This window comes from Procambarus clarkii, chromosome 77 (assembly GCF_040958095.1).
Source record: "Procambarus clarkii isolate CNS0578487 chromosome 77, FALCON_Pclarkii_2.0, whole genome shotgun sequence".
In the NCBI taxonomy this organism is placed as follows: domain Eukaryota; kingdom Metazoa; phylum Arthropoda; class Malacostraca; order Decapoda; family Cambaridae; genus Procambarus; species Procambarus clarkii.
In genome coordinates this window covers 16,811,532-16,831,844 of record NC_091226.1, presented here as the reverse complement: position 1 = coordinate 16,831,844, position 20,313 = coordinate 16,811,532, and the positions used below count along the sequence as shown (strand labels likewise).

At 37.4% G+C, this 20,313-nt stretch overlaps 1 protein-coding gene across 2 annotated transcripts in view; it reads left to right on the top strand.

The window, feature by feature from the left end:
- The first annotated feature begins 11,535 nt into the window (after window positions 1-11,535).
- The window catches only part of LOC123751461 (syntaxin-12), a 45,203-nt gene continuing 36,425 nt past the window's right edge, over window positions 11,536-20,313 (top strand). Inside the window, exons 1-2 of one of the 2 annotated variants that reach the window (XM_069313945.1) lie at window positions 11,536-11,592; window positions 18,473-18,614. In XM_069313945.1, coding sequence (XP_069170046.1) covers window positions 18,489-18,614 — 126 coding nt within the window. In that variant the 5' untranslated portion in view covers window positions 11,536-11,592; window positions 18,473-18,488. Of the gene's footprint in view, window positions 11,593-11,829; window positions 11,974-18,472; window positions 18,615-20,313 lie in introns of those variants that run through there. The other variant, XM_069313944.1, reaches the window with a different exon arrangement.

Here is a 20,313-nt window from a genome sequence, read left to right as displayed (position 1 = left end):
AAAGTCTTGCTTTGCAAGACTGCAAAGCAAGTTGCAGTCTTGATGAGCTAGTTACAAAATTCAGTACAAGTCGTCACATCAATGGTTTGAGATCGACCACAATTACCGTTTCTAAATGAAGCAACTGACATATGTGGAGAGCTTGTGTCACAATTTATATGTTTGTCCTGCACACCGCCCCCCATCCAGTGGGCAGCGGTGGATAGGCTACAATCACTTAGTTACTACCTACAGTTAGCAAATTGGGGATATTTGCCTAAAATATCTGGTAGCAGATCATTTTGAATGAAATATTTAAACATCGTTGGAACATTGGTTATAGAATTGTCTCTGAATTCACAGAACAGTTACAGCCCCGCTTCTGTGTCTGGTAAGTCCATTACGGGCTCACTATAGCCCGTGCTGCTTGAAACTTTGTTCCCAGTAGCTGAATCTTTAACAACAACAACTCTGAATTCACGTATCTTTGCGCAATCCATCACATAGTGACGGAGGGTGTGCGAATAATTTTGTTGACACAGTTTACATTTGGTCAGGTCTACATCGGCAGATAATGAGAATTCCCAGAGATACTTGTAACCGAGTCTAAGCCGAGCATTAAAATAAAAATAATAAAATAAAATAAAATAAAATGTTTATTTAGGTAAGGTACATACATACAATAAATTTTTACAAAGAATGGTTGACTTATAGGTAGAGCTAGTACATACAATGCCTAAAGCCACTATTACGCAAAGCGTTTCGGGCATGATAAACTTAAATGACAAGCTTAATACTAATTGAGCATAATGAGTAGAATGAGAACAAGAAATGAAAACATAGATGAAAAAGCAGCACAAATATCATCAGTAACATCTAGAAGTCTACTGATTATATTGGATGAACCATAGATGTGTGGCTCTTGTATGATAGTATGAGGCTAGATAGAATGACTGGTGTCGATTTCACTTTGCCTCAGATCTACAAGATCTTGTTGAAGTTCTCGGTGTACTGCTGCTCTCAGATTGTTCATTGACAATCCAAGGTTACACTCAACGGCTCAAAAATCTGCCTTTAAAGGCAGATTCTTTGGCTAACTTATCAGCTCTATCATGCATTCGGAGGCCAACATGAGTTGGAGACCACATGAAATGGACTCTGTTACCATCCTTGGAGAAAACATGCACTCACTTGAACATTATATTGTAGAATGTCCCATATTGTCTGACTTTCGCCCTCCTGGGCTAAGGTATGCTGAACTGTGTAATTACTATATGAGTACTGGAACACTTGATGATATATTGGACTTGTACCCTAGATTAATCATGTAATGTAACTATATAACCTGAGCTTGTAAAAGCATCTTAATCACCTTCAGTGGTTAAGTTCTTAATTGCACACTAGTTTCTCTTGTCAGCTATCTCACCCTGTCAGAGTAAGAGACAAATATATGTGTATGTGTATATATGTATGTATGTATGTGTGTGTGTATGTATGTATGTATGTATGTATGTATGTATGTATGTATGTATGTATGTATGTATGTGTGTGTATGTATGTATGTATGTATGTGTGTGTATGTATGTATGTGTGTGTGTATGTATGTGTATCAAGCTGATCAGAATTACATTTCACCATTATAAATTCACATTAACGCATTTATAAATCTATGTATTTACGTATGTAGCTTAGCCTAACATTTTAAAAGCACTACGATCACCTTCTGTGGATGTTCATTAAATCCCTGAACTGTATGATTGACAAATCTTTCACCCTGTCCATGGAGGACAGAAGAAAATGTATATATTCTGGTTAGCATTGTAAATGTGTGGCCACGTCTGTGGTAGAAAAAATAATAATGAAAAAAAAGTACTGTAGCCTCACACAGTTATGATCATATGCCAGTACTGTAGCCTCACAGTTTTGTATGTAATTCCCTCTGAACATCTGAATGCAGCGTTTTAGGGCTAAAAATATCTGCACAGAAGTCTAAGGTAATGAGACTAGGCGGCAACACTCCAGACAGGCACCTACGCATTCAAGACATTAACCTTCAGTGGGTTACATATATATATCTCGGAGTGTGAATAGATTCTAAAATGACATTCAACAAGCAAATTCAATATCTGAAGGAGAACGCAAAATCACGACTAAATATAATGAGAGCAATTACAGGGCCCCGTCTAGGAGCGGGACACAAAGTGTTAAGAATGTTTTACATACACGCCGTTCGTTCCCTAGTTGATTATGCAGCGCCTGCCTTACTCATTCTTTCTCCTGGTCAGTGGGTAAACGTTGAGGTTATTCAAAACGATGCACTGCGAATCATAACTGGAGCGCCCAGATGGACTAAAATACTGAACCTAAGACTAGAAATCAAGCTAACGTCGTTTGAAATAAGGGTAAAAGGGATCGCTGCGTGCATGCTGACCAAGATATTGACTAGACCTAGAATCAGTTCACTTAAAGATATAATCACTGGAACACTAACTCAGGACAGAAGAGCCTCCAATAGCAACAGGTGGACCCATTGTGCGATAAACACCATCAATACATTCGATATAACAAACAGTCACTGAGAAGGGTGTCGACGAAATACATGCAGACTTTTTTTATGCAAGCCCCTTGGGAATCTCTGCCAACAGACTTTAAGATTATGGCTCTTGAAGGAAAAAAGAACCAGACAAATCCTCATCTGCTACGTAACATTGCACAGATGCATATAGAAGCAAACATGGCATCTGACAGCTTCACTTACTTCACAGATGGATCAGTAGACCAGCAGGGACAAGAAACCGGAGCTGCAGTTAAAGCAGGAAACTTTGTAAATAGTTGGAGGCTCTCAAATAAATAAATAAATAATAAATATGTTTATTCAGGTAAGGTACATACATACAAGTGATGTTACATTAATGGATTGATATATAGATAGAGCTAGTACATACAATGCCTAAAGGCACTATTACGCAATGCGTTTCGGGCAAGAAAAACATTAATATCTAGAACTTAATACTAATTGAGCATAAAGAATAAAAAGTGTTGAAAACAAATACAAATAAAGATAAAAAAAAAGGGGGAACATGACTGAAAAAGCAGCACAAATACAATAGGTTGACAAACAGTGTTGATTAAAAAAAATAATAATAATAAAATAATGGGTGTTCAACTTTACAATAATAATAATAAATATTAATAATAAAATAATAAAAAATAATAATAATAAATAATAATAATAAATAATAAAATAAAAAAAATAATAATAATAAAATAATGGGTGTTCAACTTTACAAACAGAGATGCTAGCCATTCAAAAGGCTTTGGAACATGTTCTTGCTGAACACCAACAGCATGTTGTCATACATACAGATTCGAGAACCGCCAATGAAACCTTGCAACAAGAACACATATGTGATAACATCCATCTGATCACAAATGTCATATCGTTAATGCAAACACTCAAACGACAAGGCCGACGGGTACTTATCAATTGGGTGCCAAGTCATGTGGAAATAATAGGAAATGACATTGCAGACGAAGCTGCAAAACTTGCAACTAAGAGAAGAAATGTAGACATTTACTTACCACAGAGTCTATCACAGATTAAGAAAGTAATTAGTAGTAATCCGTCCGTATAGTAATTAGTCTATAATCCGAGAGCAGTCGGACCTGATAATGAAGCTTCAGAGTGATGCTTTGGCCATGCACAAGATTAACCAAGATCTGTCTGCCAGAGTCGGCCACCTCGAACAGGAATTAAGCTCTCTTCAGATCTCGGTTACTAACTTTAAACCAGCAGAAACCTCTAAGAAGCAAGAAGAGATGCTACAAAAGTTAGAGAACCATTTTAACTCCTGTGACGATAATCTCCTTCAAGAGATTGAGCCTGCTCTTCCCTCCACCATTACGTCGTTGAAATTATATAAAACTACTATGGAAGAAATGTCCAACAACGACAACAACACCAGCAAGGTTTGCCAGAGCGCAAAACGTTGCAGCCAGAGACACCTGTTCAGACTCAAACCGCCAAACTACCTGTTGATCGCTACCGGCTCCGCTGATTGGTCGCCGGTCTGGCTGCACCTGCACTCGCCCCCCCATACTACTTGATGTCTGGGGTCGCCACGACCTCAGACCTCAGAATATTCTGTGCTTTCGTGGTTACCACTCCTCCTGGCTAGACGTTAGCGTGTACTGAGAGAGGTGGTAGCTTACAGCCAATATTCCAGCACCTTCCCTTTATTTTGTGTTGCACTTCTTGTTATTTTATCTTAACGTAACTTTTCATTGTGTCATTTAATTATTCTTACTATTTTGATTGATTGATTTTATTATAAGAATTTGTTTGTCCATTTTTTCATGTTTTGATTTATTTAACGTAATTAAAATTTCATTGTTAAAGTTTACTTGTGCTTTGTGTGTCTTCTCCTTACCTTACCACAGACGAAGTTCCAGTTTTTCTATTTTTTTTTATAACTATGTGACGAGGCCATACCCCTAGCCTTAAACAGCCGAACACCAACGTGTTACCGTCACACTCCCTACAACAGCAACACACTGCAACCCAAGACGAATCAGACCAACTTAAGCTCCTTGATTCTGTCATCATCTCATCACATGATTTTCCCCATGAAACTGACAGAGAAGACTGTACTGCCATCGTGATCCAGGAATTGCGTACTAAGTTGAATTATTCAATCGAAGCAAGAGACATTAAGTCAGCTTATAGAGTGGGTACCAAATCATCTGGTACAAACAACAGAAAGATACGGGTGAAGTTAGATAGCTGCTCCCGCAAGTCAGACCTTATCACTACTGCAGTCGCTAGGAAATCCAATGTTTATGTGAACGAATGTCTAACCAGATTCAGACAAAATTTCTTATTTAAACTACGTGGAATCTTCAAAAGATCCCCTGGTATTAAACATTGTTTTGTGCGCGATGGTAAAATAATAGCTAGGAAGACTGACTCTGGAAAAACTTATGTCATAACCACTGAGGCACACCTCACTTCTTTCCTGGATGACTGTGGGATATCAGCTGAATAACCAGAACATAATTTGTAGTCTCACATACAACCTAAGTGTACTTAAGCTCTGCCTTTCCTTTCCAAAGGTGTTTATTTTTATTTTTATTTTATTTGTTTTTTTGTTTGTCATCTTTGCCTGTTTTATACTCTTAATTATTTGTTCTTAGTTAATCCCCTTGTCACTAAACCTAGGGCTTTTTATTACCCTGTTAATTAACCATTACTAAGCTAATTATCTTCAAGATCATTTTTTTTATGATTATTATTTTTCTTATTATTTTTTATTTTACATTTATATTGTCAGTCTCTACTGATTTTTTGTTTTTTATTTTATGTAACTTCTGTGTCCTCCCTGGCTATCTATTGGATCTTTATTTTACTTCTAAATTGTTACTATTTTATTGTATTTGCTTTTATTCATGTGTTTTGCTTTATCGTGTATCTTGTATCGTGATCCCTCTGCATCTCTATGCACACTGATATTGATCCTGATCAAAATCTTCTGTCTCATATCTACACCAACCAGCACATTGATCATCATTATTGCAAGTATTTCACAGCACACCAGGCTAAAAACAAACTTCAAAATAGCACCTGTCTCAGTTTATAACCAAAATGTTAGATCACTTGGTAAACATTTTGACGATTTAAATGCATTACTCACAGCAATAGGTACTAACCTATCGTTCATTATTTTAACAGAAACTTGGCTAAATAAAGACTATACCCAACTCTACAACTTAGCTGGTTATAAAGCCATTCATAACTGTAGGCCTAATAAAAAAGGTGGTGGCACAGCTATATATTACCGAGATACATTTATCTGCAACAGTGTCATTAGTGACAGAGATGACTACTGTGAATATACTTTTGCTCAGTTTACAATTAAATCCCTTAAATCCTCTTTGACTATTGGATCCATCTATAGATTTCCCAATACTAACATAGCTTCTTTCTCAGACAACCTAAGGAATCTTATTATAAACAACAATCTCAACAAAAACCACATCATTCTGGGAGGAGATTTTAATATTGACCTGGGTCAACAAAATTGCTCTCAAGTTGACTATTTCCTTAACAGCATGAACTCCTGTATGCTAATCCCCACAATCACCAAACCTACCCGAGTCACCCAAACATCAGCCACTACCTTGGACCACATATGGACAAACATAACAGCTCCCCTTGTATCTGGTATAATCTACGACAGAACAACTGACCACTATCCTACCTTTCTCATAGCGAACATGGACATAACACCACCAAAAAGCAAGAAACTTTCATTTAGGCTACACAGTGAATCAGCTTTAGACAATCTTACAGAGGCACTTTACAATATTAACTGGGATTCTGAATTCAATAATACCCATGATATAAATTCATTAGCTAACCTCTTCCTCTCCAAAACTCTAAGCCTCTACAACCTTCATTGTCCCTTTCTTACCAAGCAAGTAACTGACAAAAGATTAAACAATCCATGGCTCACAAGTGGCATTCTCAACTCAATCAACAAGAAACATGAATATGAAAAGAAAGTTAGGGTTGGCCTAGTTTCAAGGGAAGTAGCTAAAAGGTACTCATCAATGCTTACCAGTATCATAAGAAAGGCAAAACTTGCATATTATGTGAATAGATTCAATGAAGCAAAAGGCAACATGAAAAGCACTTGGAAAACTATCTCTAGTATCCTAGGAACTAAACAACACTCACATAACCAAATAAAACTCTACAAGGATGGGGATATACCGTCAACTGATTTAGAAATGGCAAATGAATTTAATAGTTTCTTTTCATCGGTTGGTGCTAATCTTGCCAGTAAAATCCCACAGACTCAGACACATATTAACACATATCTCTCAGGCAGCTATCCAAACTCTCTTCTCCTTTCACCAATCAGCCCGGCAGATGTTGTGTCCATCATACATTCTCTAAAAACCAAGGCAGGGAACACCAGTGAAAATCCGTCCATTGTGTACAAGAGAGCCTCCCATGCCCTTGCCCCACCCATAGCACTACTGTTCAACAAATCTATAGAGTATCACACCTTCCCTGATATCCTCAAAAAAGCAAGAGTAACGCCAGTCCATAAAGGAGGCAATCCGGCGGACATAAACAATTATAGACCAATATCAAATCTACCCATTCTATCAAAAATATTTGAAAAAATTATTTACAAACAGCTCTATTCCTACCTCGTAAAATTCGACATACTCAGCCCCTGCCAGTTTGGCTTCCGGTCCCAAAAGAGCACCAACGATGCAATCATTAGTCTCCTTGACGTTATCTACTCAGCCCTTGACAAAAATGAGTTTCCGATTGGACTCTTCATTGACCTAAGAAAAGCCTTTGATACTGTTAATCACAACTACCTCTTACTTAAACTCCAGCATTATGGAATCCGAGGCCTTGCCCTTGACTACATCCGATCCTATCTTAGTGACAGACACCAATATGTAACCATCAATGATACAACTTCTTCCACTCTACCAATTACCGTTGGAGTGCCACAGGGCAGCATCTTAGGACCTCTTCTATTTCTTATATATATAAACGATCTGCCTAATGTCTCTAAAATTCTCAAACCTATATTGTTTGCTGACGATACTACCCTTATCTATTCAAACCTCAACCCACATACACTAAATAATGTTGTGAATAATGAATTAAAAAAAGTCCACTTATGGATGTCAACGAACAAACTAACATTAAACATCGAAAAGACTTACTACATCTTATTTGGAAGCAAATCATCAAATGCAATTCAGCTACAGATAGACAACATTAACATCAGTAATAAAAATGATGGCAAGTTTCTTGGCCTATTCCTAGACAAGAGACTCAACTTCAGCACCCACATTCAACACATAACTAAGAAAGTCTCTAAGACAGTTGGTATACTCTCCAAAATCAGATATTATGTTCCTAACTCTGCTCTCCTCTCACTATATTATGCACTAATCTACCCCTATCTTAATTATGGTATCTGTGCATGGGGGTCTACCACTGCAAACCACCTTAAGCCCATCATCACACAGCAAAAATCTGCTATCAGAATAATAACTAACTCTGCTTTCAGACAACACTCAGCTCCCTTGTTTAAATCCCTAAACTTGCTAAATATTAACTCCCTCCACACATTCTCTTGTGTCAACTACATTTACAAAACCCTGTTCTTAAATGCAAACCATGCTCTGAAACTCTCCCTGGACAGATGTATTAGGACCCATTATCACCACACCAGAAATAAATATCTCTTTGATATCCCCAGGGTCAAACTTAATCTGTGTAAACACTCTCTGCAAATTAAGGGACCTAGTCTATGGAACTCACTCCCTAGTGAATTGAAAAACTGTAAAACTTTTGCCTTATTTAAAAGCAAACCAAAAAGTACCTAACTTCATCTTCTTAGTTTCCTACACTGAGCTTTAAATTTGCTCTGTACCTAGTGTTACCCAATCTCCTAATTTTTATGTAATATCAAACAACCTTATCATTGTGTTCATTGCTGTCTTCTTTTATGTGCTAGCCATATGCTGTATTGTGACTACCAATTTTTGTCAACTACCATTCAAGCTGTCATTGCAATCAATCTTATATTGTTTCTGCTGTATTGTGCCTACCAATTTGTTGTCAACTACCATTCAAGCTGTCATTGCAATCAATCTTAGCTACCTATGTGCTTTAATATACTGTACCTACAATTTTCTCTCATCTTTTTTTTTTCATTTCATGTAATCTGTTATCATTTTTTTGTCTATAAATTTTGCAAGTATTTACCTCCTTAAAATTTTCTTAGATTAAGGACCTGCCCGAAACGCTGCGCGTGCTAGTGGCTTTACAAGACTGTAATTACCATAATTGTATCCTCACATTCCTTATGTACATTTTTGTATATGCATAAATAAATAAATTAGAAACAGAGAAATGCAGATGATGTACAGTGACTACAACACAGCAGTTGCAACATCAGGATCTGCGGGTTGGTTCAAGAATTCAACCAACTACGAACCACTTAGTTTGATGAAAGGGAGCACTTACAGAAGTACACTTACATCGCATCAGGCTTGGATACCCTTGTGCATGGGAAATAGGCTTACAGGTTCCGGAAGATGAGAGGAAAAGTCAGCACTGTGGAGAAATGCCCAACAGACCACTGGAACATTATCTAACACAGTGCACAGTTACAAACCCATTAAGATTTCAACTTAGATTCAACAGAGCAGAAGAAGTTGTTAAACACATGGGTTGCATCTTTGCAGTACTGGCATTCTAATCAATCATGTTATACGACATCATTTATATTGTGGTACAGCAGTTGCTCTCATTATTTAATAAATAAGGTCCCCCCTTTCTGGCTTGTGTTTTTTCTCCCCGATCAGAAATTTTTTTTTACACAGGTAGGTGTAAACATGCTAGTTATTTTATTTTATTTTTATTTATATATATACAAGAAGGTACATTGGGTTTGTGAGAATACATTGGATAGTACAGTATTTACATTCTTGTAAAGCCACTAGTACGCGCAGCGTTTCGGGCAGGTCCTTAATCTAGCAGATAATTTTAAGTAGGTAATTTCAATCAGAATTGATAAATGAAAGATAAATTACAAGAGAAAAATGAGATGAGAGAGATAAGTAAGTATATTAAAGCACATTGTTATATTAAAGCTCTGATTGATTACATTGACAGCTTGATTAGTAATTTAAACAAGATTAATAGACACCATAGACAGGGTTGTTGATTTGTGGAACCAATTGCCGCGTAACATTGTGGAGGTGGGGTCCCTCGATTGTTTCAAGCACGGGTTGGACAAGTATATGAGTGGGATTGGGTGGTTATAGAATAGGAGCTGCCTCGTATGGGCCAATAGGCCTTCTGCAGTTACCTTTGTTCTTATGTTCTTATGTTCTTACTTTTGACACCATAGTTATTAGATAAGGTAAAATACACAAATTATTTATTTATTTATTTATTTATTTATTTTTTTTTTTTTATTTATTTATATACATGAAGGTACATTGGGTTTGTGAGAATACATAGCATAGTATTTACAATCTTATAAAGTCACTATAGTACGTGCAGCGTTTCGAGCAGGTCCTTAATCTAACAGATAATTTTAAGTAGGTAAATTCTAGCAGAATTAATAAAATGATAACACATACATTGCAAGAAAAAAAATGAGATGAGAGAGATTAATAAGTACTGTATATTAAAGTACATTGGTATATTAAATGTATTACTTTATATAAAGAGGGTTAGGCTGCTATACTTTATCAATAAAGTAGAGTCAAATAAGTTGTATTATCAACCTAAAAATGTAAATAAAATGACGAGGCATCCAATGTGCAGCGATACTTCTCCATGAGATCAGTACCAATTATGAAGGGAGTCTCTTCCTCAGGGAGTACCTGTAGTTGGTCTTCAATGTAGGTGTCGCCTCCCATGTGGAATCGAATTGTTTTGGGTGGCATGTTTTCCAAACCAATGCTTTTCAGGAAAAACCTTGAAATGCTGGTCTTTTCTGAACCTGTATCAACCAGTATCTTATCGGTTAGTGTATGTTGTGCCTTAATTGGCAACTTTATTCGTATATAAGATTGTAAACAGGAGGCTAATCCAAATCCTTTATATTTATGGGGTCTTAGTTTCTTAAAGTAGAGCGATGATTTATTACTGTGAAACTACTGTATGACGTGGTACTCGGTCATTAATGGGAAACACAAATTAAAATTGGGGATTGGGTCGTGGTCGTAGTAATTGTCCATTTCCGGAGGGTAAACTAGTAATTCTGCGACTAATTCCTTACCGTTTTGTAGCTGTATCTAAACATTTTTTACTGTACTCATAGTGACGTCTTTTACTTCCCTATAAAGTTCTACTTTAGTGGAGAAACTCTCGGAAACCATCTTATCTAATCCTAATCTCTTCGCTTCTCGATGTTCTATGAAGTTAGCTGTCGACCCGCTGTCAACGAACATAGTAGAGGGTTTTCCATTAATTTTCACTGGGAGGTGATTATGGTCCTCCAGAGCAACCTCCTCCATACCCTCTAGTGACGGGGGATCACACATTATAGGCTGATGAAGGAAGTATATTGTCAGCACCTCGCCATTGTCGCTGATCTCATAGCACCTGTCTTCGAGTTTTGGCCTTTTACTGTGGCTATTGTGCTCATCCAGGAGCCTTTTGGATCCGCCTACGACTCTTTTCATGCCAGTAGCCATGACTGAGGAGAGTGGAGAGGGACTGGAGCTGAAGCTCGACCCCTCGTCCATATTCTCGTCTTATATTGGGTCTCTGTCTCGGACTCGAACTGTAAAATATATCCTAGATCCATCATAATATAGTCATGTACATCTTTTAGAATTAACTTTCAATAACGGTTTTGTATTTATAAATTTATATTTTGTGGTAAATACACAAGTAAATACACCAGTAAAGTATATTTTGTATTATAATAATATTTCCAATTTTTGAGAAGAGCGGGAAAATATTAATAATGTGCGCCGTGTTCGGAGACTGGACCAAGTACGAGAAGGTGCAGCCCCGCTGGACGGGGAACAAGGCATATAAACTGCTTTATGCAGGTGCTGACATATATGGGAACCTTACTAACTTTACTTAGCTCAACCTAACACAACCCAGCCAAATACAGTCTAACCTAAGCTAATACATCCAGGCATAACAATATACAAAAAAGGTTTTAACCAAGAAAACCTGGTCGTATGGTCGTATTTAACCTGGTCGTATTCCAGGGAACATGAGATTAAGGATTTGCTCGAAACGCTACGTGTACTAGTGGCAGTACAAGAATGTAAGAACTCTTGTATATATATAAATAAATAATAACAAAATAATAAATAATAAGAGAAAATGAGATTGTTGGAATGGTCTGGTGTGGTAAGCGACCACAACACTCAGTCAGCTGAGGGGAGTCTCTCTCTCTCTCTCTCTCTCGCGCGCTCAAGGTAATGTTTATATATATTTCTTTATATACACAAGAAGGTACATTGGGGGGTTATGAGGGTACATAGCAATGATGTTTTTACATTCTTGTAAAGGCACTAACACGCATAGCGTTTCTGGCAGGGCCTTAACCTAAATGATTTTGAAGTAGGTAATTTGTAGCAAAATGTTGGCCTGTGATGGAGTTGGTTTGAGATAAGGACGTTTTTATTTCAGTTGTCTCTCATGAAATTACTTGCGGCACTTTACTAAATCCATAGTGAGGGGGATGAAATGATGGCTGTAAGTGAAGAGTCAGAATGAAACGAAATTCATATCATATATCTGGTAATAATTTATATTTTTTTTAAGGTAATAAAGAATTACCTACAGTTTTTTTTTACAGTCTCCGTGGTGTAGTGGTAAGACACTCGCCTGGCGTTCCGCGAGCGCTATGTCATGGGTTCGTATCCTGGCCAGGGAGGATTTACTGGGCGCAATTCCTTAACTGTAGCCTCTGTTTAACGCAACAGTAAAATGTGTACTTGGTTGTAACAACGATTCTTCGCGGCAGGGGATCGTATTCCAGGGACCTGCCCGAAACGCTACGCGTACTAGTGGCTGTACAAGAATGTAACAACTCCTGTATATATCTCAAAAAAAAAAAAAAAAAAAAAAAAAAATTATTCAGGGCTGTGGTTTATAGTGAAGTTCTGGGGGGAGATTCCCTGGACAATTTTAGATTATATGAAGGTCACTATGGATTTTCCCATATGAAGATGTATTTGGTTAGGGTAAGATGTATTTGGTTAGGGTAAGATCCGCAGTCTCCGTGGTGTAGTGGTAAGACACTCGCCTGGCGTTCCGCGAGCGCTGTGTCATGGGTTCGTATCCTGGCCGGGGAGGATTTACTGGGCGCAATTCCTTAACTGTAGCCTCTGTTTAACGCAACAGTAAAATGTGTACTTGGATGAAAAAACGATTCTTCGCGGCGGGGATCGTATTCCAGGGACCATAGGATTAAGGACTTGCCCGAAACGCTACGCGTACTAGTGGCTGTACAAGAATGTAACAACTCTTGTATATATCTCAAAAAAAAAAAAAAAAAAAAAAAAAAAAAAAAAAAAAAATGTATTTGGTTAGGGTAAGATATAGGATTGGTATAAGATATAGGATATAAGATATAAGATATATGAGGGAGCCGGTCGGCCAAGCGGACAGCACGCTGGACTTGTGATCCTGGGTACGATCCCAGGCACTGGGGAGAAACAATGGGCAGAGTTTCTTTCACCCTATGCCCCTGTTACCTAGCAGTAAAATAGGTACCTGGGTGTTAGTCAGCTGTCACGGGCTGCTTCCTGGGGGTGGAGGCCTGGTCGAGGACCGGGCCACAGGGACACTAAAGCCCCAAAATCATCTCAAGGTAACCTCAAGGTAAGATGTATTTGGTTAGGGTAAGATGTATTTGGTTAGAGTAAGATATTTTTGGTTAGGTTAAGATATTTTTGGTTAGGGTAAGATATTTTTGGTTAGGTTAAGATGTTTTTGGTTAGGGTAAGATATATTTGGTTAGGGTAAGATGTATTTGGTTAGGGTAAGATGTATTTGGTTAGGGTAAGATGTATTTGGTTAGGGTAAGATGTATTTGGCTAGGGTAAGATGTATTTGGTTAGGGTAAGATGTATTTGGTTTGGGTAAGATGTATTTGGTTAGGGTAAGATATATTTGGTTAGGGTAAGATGTATTTGGTTAGGGTAAGATGTATTTGGCTAGGGTAAGATGTATTTGGTTAGGGTAAGATGTATTTGGTTAGGGTAAGATATATTTGGTTAGGGTAAGATATATTTGGTTAGGGTAAGATATATTTGGTTAGGGTAAGATGTATTTGGTTAGGGTAAGATGTATTTGGTTAGGGTAAGATATATTTGGTTAGGGTAAGATGTATTTGGCTAGGGTAAGATGTATTTGGTTAGGGTAAGATGTATTTGGTTAGGGTAAGATATATTTGGTTAGGGTAAGATGTATTTGGTTAGGATAAGATGTATTTGGTTAGGGTAAGATGAATTTGGTTAGGGTAAGATTTATTTGGTTAGGGTAAGATATATTTGGTTAGAGTAAGATATTTTTGGTTAGGTTAAGATATTTTTGGTTAGGGTAAGATGTATTTGGTTAGGGTAAGATGTATTTGGTTAGGGTAAGATGTATTTGGTTAGGGTAAGATTTATTTGATTAGGGTAATGTATATTTGGTTAGGGTAAGATACATTTATATAAATAAATAAATAAATAAATATAAATAAATATAAATATGTTTATTCAGGAAAGGTACATACATACAAGTGATGTTACATTAATGGATCGATATATAGATAGAGCTAGTACATACAATGCCTAAAGCCACTATTACGCAATGCGTTTCGGGCAGGAAAAACATTAATATCTAGAACTTAATACTAATTGAGCATAAAGAATAAAATGTGTTGAGAACAAATACAAATAAAGATAAAAAAAAGGGGGAACATGACTGAAAAAGCAGCACAAATACAATAGGTTGACAAACTGTGTTGATTAAAAAAAAAAATAACAGACATGGGTTGACAATAGAGGGGTAAGGTAGGTTACAGGGAATTTATTAGGTAGTGTTTAGTTTTTATCTTAAACTGGTTGAGAGAGGTACAGTCTTTAACATGGTTGGGAAGATCATTCCACATTCTGGGTCCCTTGATTTGTAGAGCATTTCTAGTTTGATTAAGTCGTACTCTTGGAATATCAAAACTGTATTTATTTCTGGTGTGGTGCTCATGGGTTCTGTTACAACCTTCAATGAAGCTTTTGAGGTCAGGATTGGCATTACAGTTCAGCGTTTTATATATGTATAATACACAAGAGAGAATGTGCAGTGACTTAATATCTAACATATTCAGAGATTTGAGTAGGGGTACCGAGTGATGTCTGGGGCCAGAGTTGGATATTGTCCTAATAGCAGCTTTGTGTTGAGTAATTAGAGGACGTAAATGATTTTGGGTAGTAGAACCCCAAGCACAAATACCATAGTTGAGATATGGATAGATGAGGGAGTAATGGAGAGTAACCAGGGCAGGGCGGGGTACATAATATCTGATCTTAGAAAGAATGCCAACAGTTTTTGAAACTTTTTTTGATATATTTAGAATGTGTCCCTGGAAATTCAGGTTGTGATCATTGAGAACGCCAAGGAATTTTCCATCTAATTTGTTACAAATTTGGATATTGTTTATTTTGAGATTTATTTGATTAGAGGATTTATTGCCAAACAGAATATAGAAAGTTTTGTCAATGATAAGGGTGAGTTTGTTGGCAGTTAGCCAAAGATGGACTTTATTTAGCTCAGTATTTACTGTGGCATTTAGAGCAAGGGGGTCAGGACTGGAGTAAATGAAGGTTGTGTCGTCAGCAAATAGAATTGGTTTGAGGTGTTGGGAGGTATTTGGAAGGTCATTAATGAAGATGAGAAAGAGGAGAGGGCCAAGTATGCTGCCCTGAGGAACACCAATGTTGATGGGTAGGGTGGGAGAAATTGAATTGTTCACAGAAACATACTGGAGCCTGTCAGTAAGGTAAGATTTGAGGTATTGTAGGGAGTGTCCTCTGACTCCATAATGATGTAATTTAAGAAGAAGGTTTTGGTGGTCGACAGTGTCAAAAGCCTTACGCAGGTCCACAAATAACCCAACAGGGAACTCATTTTTATCAAGAGCTGCATGAATTAAGTTAATCATACTAATAAGTGCATCGTTAGTGCTTTTTTTGGGTCTGAAGCCATATTGGCAAGAGCTAAGTATATTGTGCTTGGCTAGATAAGAGTAAAGCTGCTTGTAGATTAGTTTTTCAAAAATTTTTGATAAGTTAGGCAGGATTGAAATAGGTCTGTAGTTGTTAACATCTGTGGGATCATCACATTTGTGGACAGGCGTCACTCTCGCTTTTTTTAGAACATCTGGAAAGGTTTGGAGTTCAAGTGACTTGTTGAAGAGCAATGCAATAGAAGGGGCTAAAGATCTGGAGGCTTTTTGTAAATTAAAGTTGGTATCTCCTCCTGGTTAGTAGGTAGGTATTTGGTAAGGGTAAGATGTATTTGGATAGGGTAAAATATATTTGGTTAGAGTAAGATATTTTTGGTTAGGTTAAGATATTTTTGGTTAGGTTAAGATATTTTTGGTTAGGGTAAGATGTATTTGGTTAGGGTAAGATGTATTTGGTTAGGGTAAAATGTATTTGGTTAGGGTAAGATATATTTGGTTAGAGTAAGATATTTTTGGTTAGGTTAAGATATTTTTGGTTAGGTTAAGATGTATTTGGTTAGGGTAAGATGTATTTGGTTAGGGTAAAATGTATTTGGTTAGGGTAAGATATTTTTGGTTAGAGTAAGATATTTTTGGTTAGGTTAAGATGTATTTGGTTAGGGTAAGATGTATTTGGTTAGGGTAAGATGTATTTGGTTAGGGTAAGATGTATTTGGTTAGGGTAAGATGTATTTGGTTAGGGTAAGATGTATTTGGTTAGGGTATGATGTATTTGGTTAGGGTAAGATATATTTGGTTAGAGTAAGATATTTTTGGTTAGGATAATAGGATAAGTTAGGTCATTTCAGATTATTTTAGGATGGATCAGAGTGGTTGGTTGGCCACAGCTCTCAGTCTTGTCGCCAAGTTGTTTAACAGCCAGGTACCCAATCACTGCTGGGTGTACAGATGCTTACAGTTAATGATAGGCGCCTTCCCGGTCAGGATGCAAACCCAGGCCAAAGCACTCGAAAAGTGCCGGACGAGTGCTTTACCACTGTACCACAGGTTCATTGTCGAGAGACAGGTAGCCAGAGTGTATTAGGCTATGTTAGGCTTATATTCAGGCCTTCCCCCCGAGGTAAAATTATTGACCCCCAGAATGCAACTCCACAACAAGCTGACAAGGTCAACAAGCTCCTGGGTTATCTTGAGATGATTTCTGGGCTTTAGTGTCCCCGCGGCCCGGTCCTCGACCAGGCCTCCACCCCCAGGAAGCAGCCCGTGACAGCTGACTAACACCCAGGTACCTATTTTACTGCTAGGTAACAGGGGCATAGGGTGAAAGAAACTCTGCCCATTGTTTCCCGCCGGCGCCCGGGATCGAACCCGGGACCACAGGATCACAAGTCCAGTGTGCTGTCCGCTCGGCCGACCGGCTCCCCCACTGTTCCACTACCGGGTACTGTTCCTATTTTTCTGCTAGGTGAACAAGGAGCATTAGGTGATAGGAAATGTGCATAAACATTTCTGTTCTGCCCAGGATTTGAACCCAGAATTCCCGAGTTTGAGTCGAGAATGAACCCAACTACAATGTTGGATAATATTAAGATGAAATTAGGTACTTCATTGTTCTACATTTGAATAAAGTGTAAGTTGGACAATTTTTTAATTCATTAGGGAGTGAGTTCCTTATATTAGGTCCTTTAATTTGCATATTGTGTATGCATAGATATAGTCTGACTTTGGAAATACTGTATCAAAGATATGTTTACTGTCTAAATGTTTATAAACATGTATTATTTGTTATAAGAAAACTTTTGATAAATATCAGTGCCAATGCAGGACAGATTCAGATTCAGAACTATGGATTATTGACAAATACTGATTGAGTCCTGAACTACATGATTTGGATTTTGTAGTTCCACTGTAATGTATATGTAATACAGTAATAACATGTAAACAGTCTAAAGTGAAAATTCTTTTGAGGTCTTTTCAAAAAAGTATTTTTCAGTTAGAGATGTGATTGGTTACATATTTCTCGTATTTCTGTTTGAATGAATTACAATTGTGGTATTCGTGGTGAAGTAACCAAGGTGGTTGTGATGACCAAACCACATGCCAGAAGATGAGGAGACAAGGATATTTCGGTCCGTCCTGGACTATTATCACCATTATCACAATCGACTTGTTAATGGTCCTCTCCTCATCTTCTGGTGGGTGATTTGGTCATCATATCTTCAGCCACGTTATTGTGATTCATCGTCTGTACATGGTGGTTGAGAGCTTGAAGTCTGAGCCATAGTATTACTGTTGATTATCCCTTAGGCAAAATTATGTGCATGGTATACTGTACAGTGTATCTCTTGCCATGACATTATGCCGCAGTGTAATCTGGTCAGTTGCCGAACAAAATACAACTTTTCAGATCGGTGAGGAGGGGAATCATCAAAGATTGTCACCTGTTTTGTTATTCTGTGAGATTCATTTATAATGTTTGTGGCATGTTTTATTTAAACCCGTTCCATTTTTATATCAAATTGGAACAAAAATTGTTATTTTTCTGCTTTGTTACAACACCAAATAATGTTGCTTCATTCTGTAATTGTTTATAAATTTGTTAATTTCACTAGAGATATCCCTGCAGTATCTGGATTGAGAAACTCTAGCTAACATAATGATTCATTATCACCCTAACACATTTCCTAATTCACTCTTTACACAAATATCCGTAAGCCGTTAAGAAAGTGAATTTGTTGCAGCCTCCACACCAAGATCATGGCATCAGGATACTCCCTTGTGAATGGCGAGCAGAGGGGGGTAAGGGGGCAGCGATCGTATGGAACCACAAATCCAACTGTGGGATTTGCTCCTGCAGCAAGTTCAGCAACGGAATTCTTTCAGGTATGCTTCAATTAATCTGACAAAAATAAAATTTAAGGGTTATCAAATAATAATAATAAATTGTCTTTTAAGCCAAAAAATGTTAGTTCATAAAAGTAATGTGATTTTATCTTTATAAATTCAATTGGGTTAAAAAATGTAGTGTTATTACTGAATATCTTTTGTGGGGAGGAATCCTTTGTGGCTCTGTGAAGCTAGTATATGCTGAGATGGTACTGTTTACTAGATCACATCAGCCATGGTGTTCTATTGGCCTGCTGGGGACCAGCACCAGAACCTGGCCTTCTCACACAGGTGCAAGGAGTGGTGACATTTATTTTCACCGCCTCACACCTGACTCTCTTGGTTGCCTCTGGAAAGGCAACCAGAGAGTTAGCGAGTCAAAACAAATCACTGATGGATTCAAGGGAGACTGAAACCTCAAAACCCACCAAAAGAACTCTTCCAACTATGTAAACAAAAACAAATACAGTACTGTACAGTAGAACCTCAAGTGACGACTGCCTCAAATGGCGAGCAATTTGGGTAATGAGCTCCCCGATCGCCGACAATTCGTCTCGTTAGGTGAGCTCTCGTTTGAATAATGTCAACACCACATGGTGGAGTCGCGCTACTTCTCGCATATTCTCTGACGCCTTTGATGATGCAAATAGATTATGTTTTTTGTTTAAAGATGCTGGGATATAAAGTGGTGACTGCTGTGATGTTGCAAAGCATTGAGTTTTTTGTAGAAAAAGGAAATGAAAAATTTTGAAAAACAGAACAAATATCAAAAAGGTTCGTTCGGTGTTCGGCAGGCGGGCTGCTCCATGTTTCTTTAATAAAGAGAAAAACGAAAAAAAAAAAATAAAAAATTTTGAAAAACAACAAATGTCAAAGAGGTTTGTTTGGCAGGTAGACTGCTGCATGTTTCTTAAAAAAAAAAAATGAAAAAAAAAACAGTTGAAACAATTTGAAAAATGGATAAATACCATAAGGGTTCATTCAGTGTTTGTCAGGTAGGCTGCTCCATTATTGAGACAAATGAAAAATACAAACCAAATACCTGTATAACACATTTGAAACAAAGAAAGATTGTCATAATGGAGCAGCCTACCCGACAAACACTGAACAAACCTTTATGGCATTTGTCCATTTTTCAAATTGTTTCAATTTTTTTTTTTTTTTTTTTTTTTTTTTTAATAAACAGGGAGCAGCCTACCTGCCGAACATCGAACAAACTTTTTTTTACTTTTGTTCTGTTTTTCAAAATTTTTTAATTTTTTTATTTTTTTTTTATTTAAGAAACATGGAGCAGCCAACTTGCCAAACACTGAACAAACCTTTAGTTATAAAAAAAGGGGAAAAAATATGGAACAAATTTGAAGAAAGAAAATGTCATAAAGATTTGTTCAGTGTATGTAGGGTAGGCTGCTCCATTATTTAAAACATCGAATATCATATTGATGTTTGTCGGTGGAAGAACGGATTAATTTGATTTCCATTATTGTCAATGGGAACTTCGTTTTGAATGACGTCAGTTTCACATGATGACCATGGTGCCGGAACAGATTAAATTCGTTATTCATGGTTCCACTGTAAATGACTTCTTTTGAAACGAATGCGAGGCTGTGCATCTCATCTCCACTCGTTTGTGTGTGGGGGGGGGGGGGGGGGGGGGAAGTAGCTCACTGTTTACCTGGGAGTGAGTTCTTAGTTC